This window comes from Gossypium hirsutum, chromosome D02 (genome assembly GCF_007990345.1).
Source record: "Gossypium hirsutum isolate 1008001.06 chromosome D02, Gossypium_hirsutum_v2.1, whole genome shotgun sequence".
Classification (NCBI taxonomy): domain Eukaryota; kingdom Viridiplantae; phylum Streptophyta; class Magnoliopsida; order Malvales; family Malvaceae; genus Gossypium; species Gossypium hirsutum.
The window spans coordinates 65352537-65367962 of record NC_053438.1 but is presented as its reverse complement, the minus strand read 5'-3'; the positions used below and the strand labels follow the sequence as shown (position 1 = coordinate 65367962).

The 15426-nt window shown below is 30.3% G+C and overlaps 1 protein-coding gene across 2 annotated transcripts; it reads right to left on the bottom strand.

Moving 5' to 3' along the window:
- Window positions 1-308: 308 nt before the first annotated feature.
- LOC107909288 (mannan endo-1,4-beta-mannosidase 2) lies at window positions 309-4672 on the bottom strand. Of its 2 annotated transcripts, none has more exons than XM_016836761.2 (6): window positions 4109-4672; window positions 3596-3980; window positions 2891-3088; window positions 1782-1904; window positions 1093-1304; window positions 309-968 (listed from the first exon to the last, which is right to left on the bottom strand). In XM_016836761.2, the coding sequence occupies exons 1-6, from the start codon at window positions 4141-4143 to the stop codon at window positions 563-565; spliced, it is 1359 nt and encodes a 452-aa protein (XP_016692250.1). In that variant the 5' UTR covers window positions 4144-4672; the 3' UTR covers window positions 309-562. The 2 variants fall into 2 exon arrangements, with proteins under 2 accessions (XP_016692250.1, XP_016692251.1); XM_016836762.2 differs by having other exon boundaries at window positions 3596-3962; window positions 4109-4627.
- Window positions 4673-15426: the final 10754 nt, after the last annotated feature.

Genomic DNA, 15426 nt, shown 5'->3' with positions numbered 1-15426 from the left:
TTCGTACATCAAAGGATGTCCTGTCAATAATGAAGAAGAGGCTTGAAATCCTACATTTTGACTGATTCAAGTAATCGAGATTAGTTGAAAACCATACAAATATATGTTGGATCAATTACAATAAAGAATTGACCAAAAACCAAACCAATCTGAAAAAATTCAGGTAACATTCGCACACAAGGTAAGAGAAAAACCTATGCATAGATAGGGACTCGAACAAGAGCATTCAAAATCTGGAGTCTCAACATTTTACCAACATGCAAATTAACTAAAAAAAGTTACTCCTTTAGTTTGACTTGAAAACCGCATTTGAAGCGCAATGCTTAATGGGATCCATTCAAATTTCTACAATGAATTGAAAATATGTTAATCATTGTCGATGATTCACCCAAGTTTTTGCAGCGAACTTGCAATCTTGTGCTATATATATATATGGCTCTCTACTTAATACATAGTAATTTGTATGGATATTAGAAGAAAAAAATTGATACAATACCAATATATATCTCGCACAAATTACCTCACCAGAAAGAATTGAATTTTCTGATAGCAAGCCCTAGCTTTACTTTCTCTTGGAACACAGTTGTTTGAGGTTTCCGTTTTCTTGAATAAGTCCTTGGATTCTAGCCAATTTGCACGAGTGTTCTATGGTGAGTTTGTAAATTGGCGGGGACTGCCATGGTACCATCCCGAAATCATCACTATATTCCTGCATTCCTTCTACAAAGAACTGCCAGACTAAAGCACCTGCCCCCGACCCTTTCTTCTTTGCAGATTTATAAATGATGTCCTGAATGGTTCTATAAAGCTGCTCTCTTTGGGATAGCTGGAAGTCTTTGTTCTGGTCTGACAGACCGTATTCGGTGAACATAACTGGCTTCTTCAGTTCCTTGTCACAATCTTCAATGTGCGAGTGCATCCACTTGGAAACATAGTTCCGTTTTTCTTCGAACCCAAGACCATGAAACCTACCAAAGGGGGAATGAACAGACATCAGAGAACATGCTTATCGAAGAAACAACAGAGTGCCTCCGAGACAATGATAAGGCTTCATTCGAAACAATTTCATAAATAGAGGTCAATATGGCTTACCACTGGTCGGGGTATATATGAACAGAGGCAAAATCAACATTTGTAATGTTCGAGTTGCGCATAAAATCAGCTCCAAGGGCCGAGGCCCACTGTTCTGGATTCACAGTTGCCTTTTTGGGGCTTGAAGGACCGTAAAATCCTTCTAAGCCAATGGTCAAGAGATGGTTTTTGTCGATTGATTTTATGAAAGCCGACATCTCTTCTACCCAATCCTGCAATGGGAATGCCGTAAAATTAAACTCAACTCAAATTAAAAGACAAATCAATAAAGTAAAACACCACTCTTTGTGATGAATGCATATGAAATATAAAGCCCATTTTCTAAAATCTGAAGTATTTCTAGTTAATAAATCTTAAGAAAGTCCTTCACATTCAGGTTTAGTGGAAGAAAAACATTTCATCCAAATATAAGTGAGCATGAAAAGGCAACCTTATTCACAATAAGAGACTTGAAATTACTGGTAAGCCCATCATTCAATTATACGAAAATTTTGCAATACACCACCACATTCATCTAAGTTAAGCATAATTGGTCTACATTATAGAGAAAATTTAGAAACCAATATAGGGTCAATTATTATTATTATTATTATTATTATTATTATTATTATTAGTGCTTAAAATAACTATTCTACGATCCCTTTTTTTTTTTTGGTCTGTCTAAATAGTTCAAAAATCTTATAACTCACTTGAAGAGTATCCCCAGAAGGATCAGTCATGCAACGGGGTTCATTTATCAACTCCCAAGCAAAGATGGTGGGATCATTCCGATATTGAATTCCAGTGATAGTGTTCTTCCTGGTAAGGACAGTCTGAGAAAAAGAAACACATCAGGATAAGGCAATATTGCAGACCAGAAATACTACAGAATTTATGATATAGCAAATAGAGAAAAAGAACATATACGGAAGAAACTATATTTTCCCTCAAGTTTGAGATCATAGTGTCGGTTGCCCTTGTTCTCAACCTTTTTCACATAAAATCATGTTTATTGAAAGTCTGTAATGAGGTTCATACATATTATTGGCTGGCACTTAACAAGGAGACTTTTCTGAATAATATACAAATAATCTACCAAACTGTACCATACATACTCCATTCATATGAAGGCTGATAGCCACCACATCTTGGTTTTATATTTGTTTTTGCTTCAAATGGATGGATAAGTAAAGATTTAGAAGGATTTCTATTCTGTACTGCATCAAGACATAAAGAATCATAATTATGCCATACTGTCTATAATAATCTCAATCTCCTGACTTTGCTTCGATGGTGAATAACATTTTTGCATTCTTGAAAGGCAAAAATCAGGCTAATGAAACCCCATGTTTTTAAGAAACGAAAGATTAATAGAATTATCATATATCCTTTCCCCCTGTCCTAAAATAAGAAATAAAAAGGAAAGTTTATTTCATGGAGCTTAACAACACGTTGTAAACAATTTCCTTTCACTTATACATTGTTTCAGTTCTCTTTCACAATCAAATTGTTGTTCTAACTTTCTTGTTTCTTGTCTACATTGGTCCTTATTGTTTATAAGGCCCAATCAAGAATAAATTAATAAGCAAGTGACTGCAACGTTTGCAGCATCAAATTCCCCTTTGAGCATTAAGATTTATCTATTTCAACAGTGTAATGTCAGCACTCCATGAGCAGTTCACTGAATAGCATATTATATATACAGTGACATGCATGCATCATGATGCGGGGGAAGAAAATTCCCATTATTCAAATATAAGGAAAAGAAGAAAAAGATAAGTGAAATGAAACCTAGATTACTAGATAGATGATGAGATACCAGGACATAATTCTTGAAATATTTGCGGATAGATGGATCAAAGAAGAAGGAATCATTAGAAGAGCTCAAACCAACGCCTTCTTGCCATGCCCAGTTGACATACTGCGTCTTTCCGCCATATGGTTGCAAGTTATTTACCAAGCTGAGAAGCAGCCTAATTCCTTGTTGCCTTGCTTCTGCAATGACATAATCCAAGGCCTGCCAAAAACTTAAGGTTGCCATCATAAATAAGAATAACTGGGAAAATGTACTCTACAGTCACATGAAACGAAATTGGAGAACATGACAGAGTCAAGGATTAAGGGATTTTTGACAGGTTCCTAATCAAGCAGCTGAGAAATCAAAGCAATTAACTTATTATGGGGTTATTCTCTTTCATTTCTAGCTTTCTAGATTACATTCTTAGTGAGCTCCATCATCTTCATATTCAAGACAAACCAAGATTAGACTAGCAACAACTGTGCAGCAATCTAAACCATCTTCAATATGCAGATTGGAAATCTCTTGAAAGCTTGAAACCGAAAATGTTGAGGTGAACTTAGAACATCATGTAAAACCAAACAACTGGGGACCAAAAACACCTACATCATCTAGTAGGATTGAATCATACAGCTGATAATCATGTTATAAAATGAATTGCAGAATCTTTTCTGTGCAAAAACATAAAAATTTACAAAACAAAAGCCCGAAATCTCAAATTAATACCTTGAAAACTCGCTCATCAAATTGGCCAGGGGAAATCTGGAGAGCATTATAACCTCCATCATTAAAGGCCCAAGTTCTACAAACAGTAAGACCCATCTTTGCACCAGCTTGCAACATTGCACTGACCTTAGGTCTACTGCTTTCGTCCACAGAATGGGCCATTAACCAGTAAGAATTCCATCCATTAATGTATAATGGTTTACCATTCAAAAAGAATTGAGTCCCATTCCTTTCCACAAAACTAAACCTCGGTCCCTTGGTGAAATTAGCACTAAGCTTCAAGTCACCAAAAGACATGTAAAGAAAAGCCACACATGATGCAAATCCAAGAATTGGGTATAACATCCCATTTCTAGTCACCATCTTCCTATATATAATAAGGAACCTGAAAAAATCAATCAACAAGCGAAAAATTCCAGAAAGAAAAACAAAAGACAGATTATTTGGGTACCCTTTTGGCTCTATTTCAACACAGTCTAAAAATTGAGGATACCCAAATGGAGATTAAAGTACCTTAAACTCCAATGTGAACGCAGATCCTTCTTCATAAGGGTACACACTCCCCCTCCCAAAAAAAAAAGGTATAAAAATGACTCCTTTTGGGATTATAACGAGTTCAATGACAGACAGATTTGAAAGTAGTGATCTTTCTGTTTAGGATTTGGGGGTTTTTAATAGCAGAAAATGATGCAAGAAATAAGGAAGGTAAAGACCACATGAAGGGAGAGATATTCAGAAAAATACTGGAAAAGGGAAGGCAAAGAAAGCACACCCACTGCTAACTTGTGTGCTTGAGAGAGTGACAGTCAAAAACAGAGAAGGGATGGATGGGATGGTGGAATGTTGGTATCAACAATCTGGTTAAAAATCAGATATATGCACCACACCTGATTTCCCCACAGTTTCCTTGAATTTTAATATAGCTACTGAAACAAGTCTCTTTATTGATTCAACACCCATGGATTGGATGGGCCATGTGTACCTGTAATCCTCAATAATCTCCTTCCCTTCCCCTCTCTAAACTATACCTAGTCATTAACTGGAAAAAGAAAAATATGACATTTTATATATGGGTTATTTTTTAGAAATATTTATTTTTAATATTTTATTATATTTTTATACGATACTTCTCACCCCTTAATTTTTTATAGAGTCTAAAATCCTTTATCAAATATTATTTATATATATTATATATAAAATTATTCAAAAAAAAAAAGAGAAAAAAAAATCCCAATCCTCATGTGCAAAGGGAACTTAGATTCTCGGCCTTTGTGAGCCTTAAGCTTTTCTCTTTCTTTAGTAATTTAAAACAGTGGTCAAATTCTATATAAATCCTCTATATTATGTGTTTATTGTGGATTTAGTCTCTCTATTATAATATTTATTCAATCGTACAAAAAAAAAATATTAAGGTGTTACTACATGTAAGGATGGACAGTCACGAGGGCAAAGGGGTCTTGGCCTTCAAACTTTTTTGAAAATATTTATTTAGTATATATTTATATGTTAAATAAATTAAATTGAAATCTTTCAAAATGAATTTTATTATTTATTTTTTAACTTAATTTTTATGCTTAAAAAAATTAAAATTAGATTTTTAGTTATCATTCATTGTCATAAATTTCAAACCACAATTGAACTTAAACCAACTTTCTAAATTGTCTACAATAATTCCATCATAATGTTTATTTTCACCTTTTCCACATTTCTACTTGTCTTTTTTTATTGAAAATAATATCGATCTGATAGAGGAGTCAAACAAGTTTTCACCACTAATTTTTTAAATAGTTAAATAAAAATATATGGTTAGACTAAAATCTATAAATTCGAAAAGAAATCTAACATTTTTTTTATTTTTTTAATTTAGAACCTTAAATTCACAACTTATCAAGTTGGCCTCAAGGAAAAAAATTGGCCTTAACATTAAAAATGCACATTTCAAAAAATAGAGGGACTAAAATTAAAAATATCACATTATAGTATAAAAGTAAGTCTACAAGGAAAAAAATGCATAATATAGGGACCTTACATCAAATATTACCTAAAATAATTGTGTGGGATTATATATGTTGAGATCCACAGTCTCATTCGATTAGGTTAAGACAAGCTGTTAATTATAACCGACAAAAGTAATCCCATGTGAAAACTCCGACAAATTCAAGTGGGTCCCACATTCCTCTGTATACACCATCTATACATACATTTCTTCCTTGCAGGCAATATTTTCCCCCCTTGATTGTTGCTTTTATTGATAATTTAATCAACTCTTGACTCTTTGAGTCGTGTGTGTACTTTGAACTATTTGGCTGTGACACCACCATTTATTTTTATTAAAAAATAAATAAATTAATTTTTATAAATATTATATTAAAGAGTAAATCGAGTTACTTTACGAAGAAATTTATTAATTTTTATTATTACAAATTAATTTTTATATATCGATCCAAGTACAATTTGTCTAACAATGGGAGAAAACACACAAAGGGGGGGGGGGATTTATGAACGTACATGAAGTAAAAGGATGGGTAGAAATTAAGACAGACAACATGATGGAACTGATGTAAATGTCAGGAAATTTTTAATAAGAGCAGAGCTTAATGATACACTTTAATGTGATTAGTATTATTGGGTTTTATATATTTATATAATTTTTATTTATTAATTTTAAAATAGTATGTTTAAATAATTTTATTTTTAATAAGATGCTATTATTTATTTTATTGATAGTTTATAAATTTATATGCATCGAATATAAATATAAAATTATAAAGATGAAATAATTGGAAATGAGAATGAAAATTTGATGTTTGGTTGGGTGGTTACACCCAAATGTTTGGTGTCGGCAAACTTTATGCATGTGGTAGTACTCCCTAAGTTATTAATAACTTAGTCCATCTTCCTTCAAAAGGCAAAAATGTATTGCTTGAGACCTCAGCTGCAATGAGGGAGTATAATCATACTTCTTCTATCAAGACATACACAACATAAATGGCATCCGTTGTTTAGTTAAATTTAGAGATGATCAATGAATGTGGATTTGGTTTCGTTGGTGGTTTTAATTTGTTGGGTGTGGAGTTTCGAGATTTATAATGTTTAATTAAAATTTGTGAATTTCTAATTTCACTATTAAATGTTGTTATGTGTAAGCTTTAGTTTAATTAGTTGATTTGCAATCTGGATTGATCCGGTTCTTAATTTATGTTGTGATAGTTTGATTCTTTGTTTTTTGTTTTTAGTTCGTTTGGGTTGTAACTATTTGATCTACACCAAATAGTTCTTGTGTTTGTTTCACAGAAAATGATTAACATGTCACAAAAAATAAGTTCTTTTTCTTGTAAAATAATTTATCCTTTTAAAAAGAGTAAATCATTTTTTTGGAAAATAGCTTTTTAATGGGTAATTTTATTTTTATTAAAAATTATCTTAAATAAAGTTGAATCTTATTATACTGATAATAAATTTATTTTTATTTTTAAAATATTTAAAATTATTAATATAAAATATTATAATTTTTTTATCTGGTTCAGGATGAAATTTGTCAAAGAATTTGGGCCATAAGTTTTGAATTTTTTCTGGTAGTATCTCAAAGGATGATGGTCCATACCAATTCCACCACTCTTGGAACCAGTTTGGGAATTTGAATTGGGTGCCATATTTGAAATATATGAGCCACGAATGTCTCATGTGTTGGTTGTTCATTAAAAAGGCATTGTACAATGCCATTTGGTAATCCCAATATGTAAAATATGGGTAATGGTCTATTTTGGTGGTAAATTTGGCTGGGAATTTCTTTGAAGCATTTGGGTTTTCACTCCAATCTCTTGGTCGGAGAATTTTTAATATTTGGGCTGTTGAATGGGTAATAAAATTTGGATCTTTTGGATCTGTGTAATGTTTGAACAAAACAGATCCAGTTTGGACCAGTATATTTTCATAATACTGTTGGGGTTTTTGAGAATCCAATGGTTTGAAATGTCATCCATTGAAAAGTTCTTTTGCCAGTATATGTGGAGGTTTTTCTGAAAATTCTTCCTCCATAACAAGAATTTTTTCAAAATATTTGTTTGGAAAATATTGTGAAGATTTTTGTGTAGCAGTTTGTGAAGATACCGCTATCTCTTTTGGAAAAACCTCTTGGAGAGAAGTCTCTTTTAAAACATTTTAAAGAGATTTTGTTTGTGTAAAACAATCTCTTTATTTTTGAAACATTTGCTGCTTCAGCAGCAATTTGTTTGAGAGGAGTTTCCTCTTTCATTTGCGAAAAGGCCAATGCTACTTCTGGAGATTGAGATAGGGACTCAATCCATTTTTTGATTTGAGAACCAATCTCATTTGGATCTTGTGCATCTTGAATTATTGTATTTTTGGAGGATTTTGATGATGATGATGATTTCTCATCTTCTTCTTGGCAAATTTCATACCATGTTTTAATTGGTTTTGATGTGATTTGGGTTTTGGATGATTCTTCTATTTTCCCTTTTCCTTTGTCTCGGAGTTTGGGGGGCATTTTTGAAGAAACTCTCTGGTGAGAAAATCAGGCAAAGAATTAGTTTCTCCTTTGATGTATTCAATATCAAAATCAAATATGCTCAAAATTGCCTGCAATATTGCAAAAATCTGTTTTGAGGCAATGTTTTGAACATCTTTTTGTAAAACTTCTTTTGCTGATTTGCAATCGATTCGCAAAAGGAATTTTTGATTTAATAAATCACTTTGGAATTTTGTAATGCATAAAACAATTGATAAAATTTCTTTTTTAATAGTACTATAATTTTGCTGAGTAGGATTCCAGTGTTTGGAAGTAAACTGGACTACTTGCTCTTTTCCTCCTTTAACTTGTTTTAGGATCCCACCATACCCTATTTCAGAAGCATCTGTTTCAACTATCTTGGAGGCATTTGGATCAGCTAAATATAAACAAGGAAGCTTAGTGATTTGTTTTTTGATTTGGGTGATAATATTGGTATGGTTTTTTATCCAAGGTTGTGGATTCTTTTTGAGTCTATCATATAATGGTTTACATAATTTGCTAAGACCTGGATAAAAGTCTATAACATAATTGAGGCTTCCTAAGAACCTTTGTAATTGGACTTTATCAAGAATTTGGTCTGGGAATTTGCTAGCAAATTCTATAGATCGTTCTATTGGGGTAATGGTTCCTTGGGTAATGTAATGACCTAAAAACCTTACTTTGGTTTGGAATAAACTTATTTTGGATTTAGAAACTACTAAACCATTATTTCTTATGACTTTTATAAAGATTGATATATGTTTAAAGTGTTTTTCTAAATTTTCTGAAAATACTAATACATCATCGATGTATACTATTGTGAATTGAGAATATTGGTAAAAAATATCATTCATTATTCTTTGGAACTCAGATGGAGCATTTTTTAACCCAAAAGGCATTACATTCCATTCATATTGTCCAAATGGTACAGTAAATGCTGTTTTATATCTTTCTTCTTCTTTTATTTGGATTTGCCAAAATCCGGATTTCATATCAAATTTTGAGAAAATATTTGCATTACAAAGTTTTTGTAGCAAATCTTTCTTATTTGGTATTGGGTATCTAATCCATTTTAAGGCTTGATTGAGAGGTTTGTAATTAATTACTAATCTTGGCGTTCCTCTTTCAAGTTCTGCATTTTTTATTACATAAAATGCTGAACAACTCCAAGGGGAACTGCTCTTTCTAATTAATTTTTTATTAAGAAGGTCTTGTATTTCTTTTCTACAAAATTCTTCCATTTCTTTGTTCATTTGTATTGGTCTTGCTTTTGTGGGTATTTTTCTTTCATCAAAATCGTTTTCGTATGGTAATGTTACTTCATGTTTCTTTCTATTCCAAAAGGCATTAGGAATGTCAGAGCAAATTGTTGATTCTATTTCCTTTTTGATTTGATCTATTCTTTTTGTATTTCTTTTTTTCTTAATTGTTCATTTAATTTTTTAAAACATATTTCTTCTTTTAGGAAAGAGATTTGCTTCTGTTTGTAATTAATTAAATTATTAATTTGTCCATTATGAATGGATAAAGATTTTAATAGGTTGAGGTTTCTTATTTTCGGTTTTTCTACAAAAGGAAATTCTACCTTAGTGTTTAAAACTTTAGTGGAGATAGAATTATTTGTTACTTTATAAGGTTTGAGTAAGGATATGAATGGGGTTCCTAATATGACATCTTGGGTAATATCTTTTACCATTAAAAAACATGTTTGATATTTTATACCTTTGTTGGATATTTCTGCATTGGGAATTTTGTAAGTAATTTTTAATTTTTTACCATTTGCAGCCTTAAGAGATTTTGATGTTTTATTATAATATTTTGTTGGAATTATTCATTCTCTAATGCAGTTTTGGTCTGCTCCTGTATCAAAAAGGGCTATTGTTTCTAATTGAAATTCATTATTTATGACAATATTTATTTTTATTAAATATCTTTGAATAAATACTTCAGTTAGAACCATCATATATTCTTGTGTATTTTCTTCAGGTTCAGGTTCAGTTTCTGATGAACTTTTTTCTGAGGTTTCGTCTTTTAAGGATCTAATTTGTTCCTTCATTTCTTGTTGTTCTATTTTAAGCTGAGAAAGTTCTGATTTAATCTGTTTTATTTCCAACTGTAATTCAGAGTTTGTAATTTGTCTTGGTTTTATTTTTTCATATTTATTAAATATTATATCTTGTATATTATACATTTGTGATTGACTAGAAATGATTTCTTTTTCTTTTTCTGGTTTATCTTTTAATGAGGATTTTAATTTCAAAAGGTATTCTCTTTTAAGCTCTAGGTCTTGAATTTTATCAATAACTTCTATCATAAATTCTTGATCTTTAGTTAGCATATTAATTGAAGGTTCATTCTCATCTCCAGAAGACTGGGATGTTGTATGTAATTCGTCTATTTGTAATTCATCTGTTTCAGTAGATGTATCATTTTCAGAAGAAGTTGTTTCTAATAGGATTTCATTTAATTTTTGTTCTATCTCTTCTTCTAAATTTAAGTTATTGATTTTTCTTTTGATTTTACAATATTTTGAGATATGTCCTGGTTTTCCACATCTATAACATTTTATTGTTTTGTCAATTTTGTTTTCTGTTTTTTGTTGTTTCTTCCCTTTTCTGTATTTTTATATTTAGGTTTTTTATAATATTCTGAAATATTCTTTTTCCTATTTTTTGGCTTTTCAGGGCAACATGTTTTTGAAGAAGAAGGCTCATTCCTGATGTCAAATTGGTGGCATAATGATCCTAATTCCTTTCTACATTGATATATTTCTTTCTTGAGTTGTTTTTGTAATTTTAAATCTTGGCAAATTTTTAATCCTTCTTTTTGGGTGAAACTAATTAGTTCACCATATGTAAGCTTTTCATATGGAATAATACCTTTGTAATTTTCTCTTATTTGATTTCTAACTTTTTCTCCTAATAATGTGGGAAGTCCTGCTAGAAATTTTTCTTTCCAAAATGGTTGCTGGTTATCAGATCTTTGCATGACTCTAGTCATAAAGACATCTTTATACCATTTAAAATCGGTTAATTTTTTACATTTTAAATTTGATAATAATTCTGAATTTCTATCTTTAAGATGAGAAGGATCTCCAATGAAGTGTTTAGAGATTGAGAAAATTAAAGTTGCTACTGCATCTTGGATTTCTCTTCCTTGTTCGTCTAAAATAATTCTATCTTGGTCATCTTTTTTATTGCTTTTAAAATTTCTTCCTGTTGGGTTTTAGTCAGTGCATGATCCCACCATCCTTTTAATTGACCAGTAAATCCAGCAACTAAAAGATTAGCTATAGCATGGTCATTGATTAATCCATTTTAATTTTGGGTTTTATAAACATTTGAAACCATTGTCATTTGTTGTAATAAACTAAGAATATTATATTCGGACATTCCATCTATATTCCATTCATAGATTGTATTAGCATTGTATTTATTTTGGAAAACATGTTTTTCTTCTATGTTAAGATCAGGTGCAGTGATTTTTGGATAATATAATCTTTTTGGTTCTTTCCAAGCCATCTTGTTAATTTGTTGTTCATCTGACTGATCCGAGTTAGATTGGGAGGATTGGTGTAATGTATTTACTGAATATTGGGTTTGTATTGGGGTATCAGGGGCGATTAATTCAGACTTATGGTTTTCTAAAGCATTAAGTCTATTTTGGATTTCTGTTAGGAAATCATTTTGGGATTTTTGGAAAGCTTTTGGAATCTCATAAGGTGTGAATATTGGTTCTTTGGAACTTTTTTCGGTTATCTCTTTTACTAGTTCTCTCTTGATTGGTTGACTTTCTACCAAATTTTCAATATAATCTAATTGTTTTCCTATTGTATGAAGATTAATATTTGTATAATTGTTTTGTTCTACTATCATTTTGATATCCTTTGATGAGATTTGTTCTCCTGCATCGGGAGCTCTCATTCTTAAAGGGTTTGCTTTTATTCCAGTATTCTTATGAAGATATTGAACCTCCATTAAAGGGGGATGTCGAGATTCAACTTCTCCTTTATTAGTTTGCCATCTAGTATTATATCTTATTTTATTAACAGATCCTAAATAATATTCTTCAAACCATTCAAAGAATTTTATATGGACTTTATGAGTATTCATAAATCTATAATATTCTTGAAGAATATTTTCTTTTTTATCATTATAATTTTGAAGTAATCTTCTCTTTTTTGCTTATTTTTGTTGGAATAGAAGTGCTTTCTACACCATTCTTTATTTATTTCAAACAATTTTTCTAAAACAAATATTTCTAAATTTTCTCTTTGTCTTGCATTATTAGTCATTGATGAATAAGTTGGTGACATGTTAGGTGAATTTTGGGGACTCTCTTCTTGTCTGGCATAGATAGGTTGAGCTATATTTGAGGAATTATCTATTCATTGTAAATTGGTCCTAAATGTTGTTGGGATAGAAGAGACAGAGGCTCTGGCTGTCCTAAAATCTACTGTTTGTGTTTCTGGATTTGACTCTTCTTCTATATTTAACCTCCTAAAAGCTGTGCTGGTACTTCCTATTTCGAAGGAGTGTCTTGGAGGCATTCTTTGTGGCCTATTGAATTTTAATTCAACTGTGCCATCTTGGTGCTGAGAAATTTCACTTAATGAAGTGTTTCTTATGGGGGTTGGTGCCACAGGGTCTGTAGCACCTTCAAGTTTCCACTTATTAGGAAGGTTTATCTCATGCCATTGTATTGTTCTGGGGATTGTAGTATGAGATCTTGTGGTGTCTGTCTCTATTAAGAGGGTTTCTCCTTTTGGGCTTTGGAGTAAAGCCTTGGTATTAACTACAGAATACATGGCTTTGAAATGGAGTCTATAAACCAAAGTTAACACTTCTGTACCTGGAAGCATTTTGTAGTTATGGGTATGTATTTGAAGTGTTAAAGATTGTAAAATGTTTTTATCAGTCAAAGAAACCATAAAATTTGGATAACAATTAAAATGTATTGGGCCAGTACATAGGCTTGTTTCTATAGTTCCTAATAATGAGTCATTAAACATGATGTGTTTTTGGTCTCTTAAGACTACTAATATTGAGGTATTTTTAGTGGCTTCAACACTAAGAGGTTTGACTCCAACCTGGACTAATTCAAAATGGATGTATTTGTATCTTTGTTCTTTGAGTTTATTAATGACGACTTTACCTAATAATTGGATTGTTTCATATTCTTTTTGAATAGGTAAACTCCTTTCTTTTATTTTTATAACATAACTGCAAAAAGCATTTAAATTTTCAAAAGTTGTTTTTTTGTAAACTTGGTTTGTTGGAACTCTTGGAAGGTCCAATTATCAAATCTTTGGGGAATATTTTCATAATGTTCTTCTTGTTCATTAACAGTATTGTTTGAGGTTTGGTCAGATTCTTGGGATTGATTAGAAACAAAGCTAGCAGAAGAATTGGTTCTTCTAAGGAAAGGAAACATTATTTGTTTTCGTATTTCCTACAGGGGGTTCTACTATCTGAATCTCTGAATTAATTAAGTTGCCTACGGGGATACTTAGTCCTTGACACGCCTAACCCATGGCTAACTGGACACTGTATCAATTCTCAGCAAAATAATAATACGATAATAAAGATAGTTAAACCAGAACTCAGAAATAACGAAAACAAATTGAATATTTTCTTAAACTTAAGAATAGTTAAACCCAATACAAAGAATGCCTCCAATACACTCCTTCGAAATAGGAAGTACCAGCACAGCTTTTAGGAGGTTAAATATAGAAGAAGAGTCAAATCCAGAAACACAAACAGTAGATTTTAGGACAGCCAGAGCCTCTGTCTCTTCTATCCCAACAACATTTAGGACCAATTTACAAGGAATAGATAATTCCTCAAATATAGCTCAACCTATCTATGCCAGACAAGAAGAGAGTCCCCAAAATTCACCTAACATGTCACCAACTTATTCATCAATGACTAATAATGCAAGACAAAGAGAAAATTCAGAAATATTTGTTTTAGAAAAATTGTTTGAAATAAATAAAGAATGGTGTAGAAAGCACTTCTATTCCAACAAAAATAAGCAAAAAAGAGAAGATTACTTTAAAAATTATAATGATAAAAAAGAAAATATTCTTCAAGAATATTATAGATTTATGAATACTCATAAAGTCCATATAAAATTCTTTGAATGGTTTGAAGAATATTATTTATTTAAAATTATTAATATAAAATATTATAATTTTAAATATTATTAAAAATACATATTTAATTATTTATATTTAATCATATAATAAATTATTAATATAATTAATATATTTTTCAAATTTATTTTAATAATAAATTTTAAAAATAATAATTTTAAATAATATACTTCAGATATTATTGAAAATATTCAATATTAATATTTTAATAATATTTATTTATTACAATTATAGATATATTAATAATAAATCTTTTACAGTATAAAGGTTAAAATATATGATAAGTCCATGTACTCTTTACAAATTTAAAATTTAGTCCTTATACTTTTATTTTCAAGAATTTAGTCCCTCTACTTTTCAAATTTGAAAATCAAGTCCAATTGTTAATATTGTTAATTTTTTTATTAATTTTGTTAATGTCACATTTTTAAATAAAAAACACTCACTTAGTAGTCATATAACTAAAAAATGACGTTGTAATGGACCTGAATTTAACAAAATAATTTTACTCTATGCAAAAACACTGCAAAATATAAATTTATAGATATAAAATAAACTCAATTAAATAATAAAAAGATAAGAAAATCTCAATTGTTTGTTTGTTTGTTTCATTGGAAAAAGATTTTATGAAATATTTTCAGAAATATGCCAAAAAACAAAAAAAAAATATTTTACACGGGTTCATACAAACACCAGAAAATATTAGTTTTCTAGAAAAGTAAGTCATTTTTAAAAAATTATTTTCCATAAGTAATTTTCAGTAAAACAAGCAGAACCTTAAAAGAAAAATTGAGATGATATGGTTGAAAGGCAGTAACAGATAACAATGTACACGTTGAATTTTGACTTCATGTTTCAACAATTTAAAAAAAAAGTTCAAATTAACCTCGCTTGCTTACGATTTACTAAAAAAGAAAAACATTTGTCAATTGGGTCTTAGTTTAGTTGGCATTATTACCAATGTAGGAGGACATGGGTTCGAATACGTTGAAACGCATTATAAAAAAATAAATACTAGGAATCATGATGTTACTCTAATAAAAAACCTTTTATGATAAAATATAATTAAGACATAGGTCAAAAGATAAAATTTCTTTTTTAATATTTTATAATAACTCTCAATTTTTAAAACATAAAATATTACACACATAAAACATCCGATTTCAT

Bases quoted from the DNA above. Each gene is read 5' to 3' on its own strand.
- LOC107909288 (XM_016836761.2), bottom strand. From the start codon at position 4,143: ATGAAGAAGGATCTGCGTTCACATTGGAGTTTAAG. The intron at 3,089-3,595 runs GTATTAATTTGA...AGTTTTTGGCAG, and splicing joins TTGATGAGCGAGTTTTCAAG to GCCTTGGATTATGTCATTGC. The intron at 969-1,092 runs GTAAGCCATATT...CCCCTTTGGTAG, and splicing joins CATATATACCCCGACCAGTG to GTTTCATGGTCTTGGGTTCG.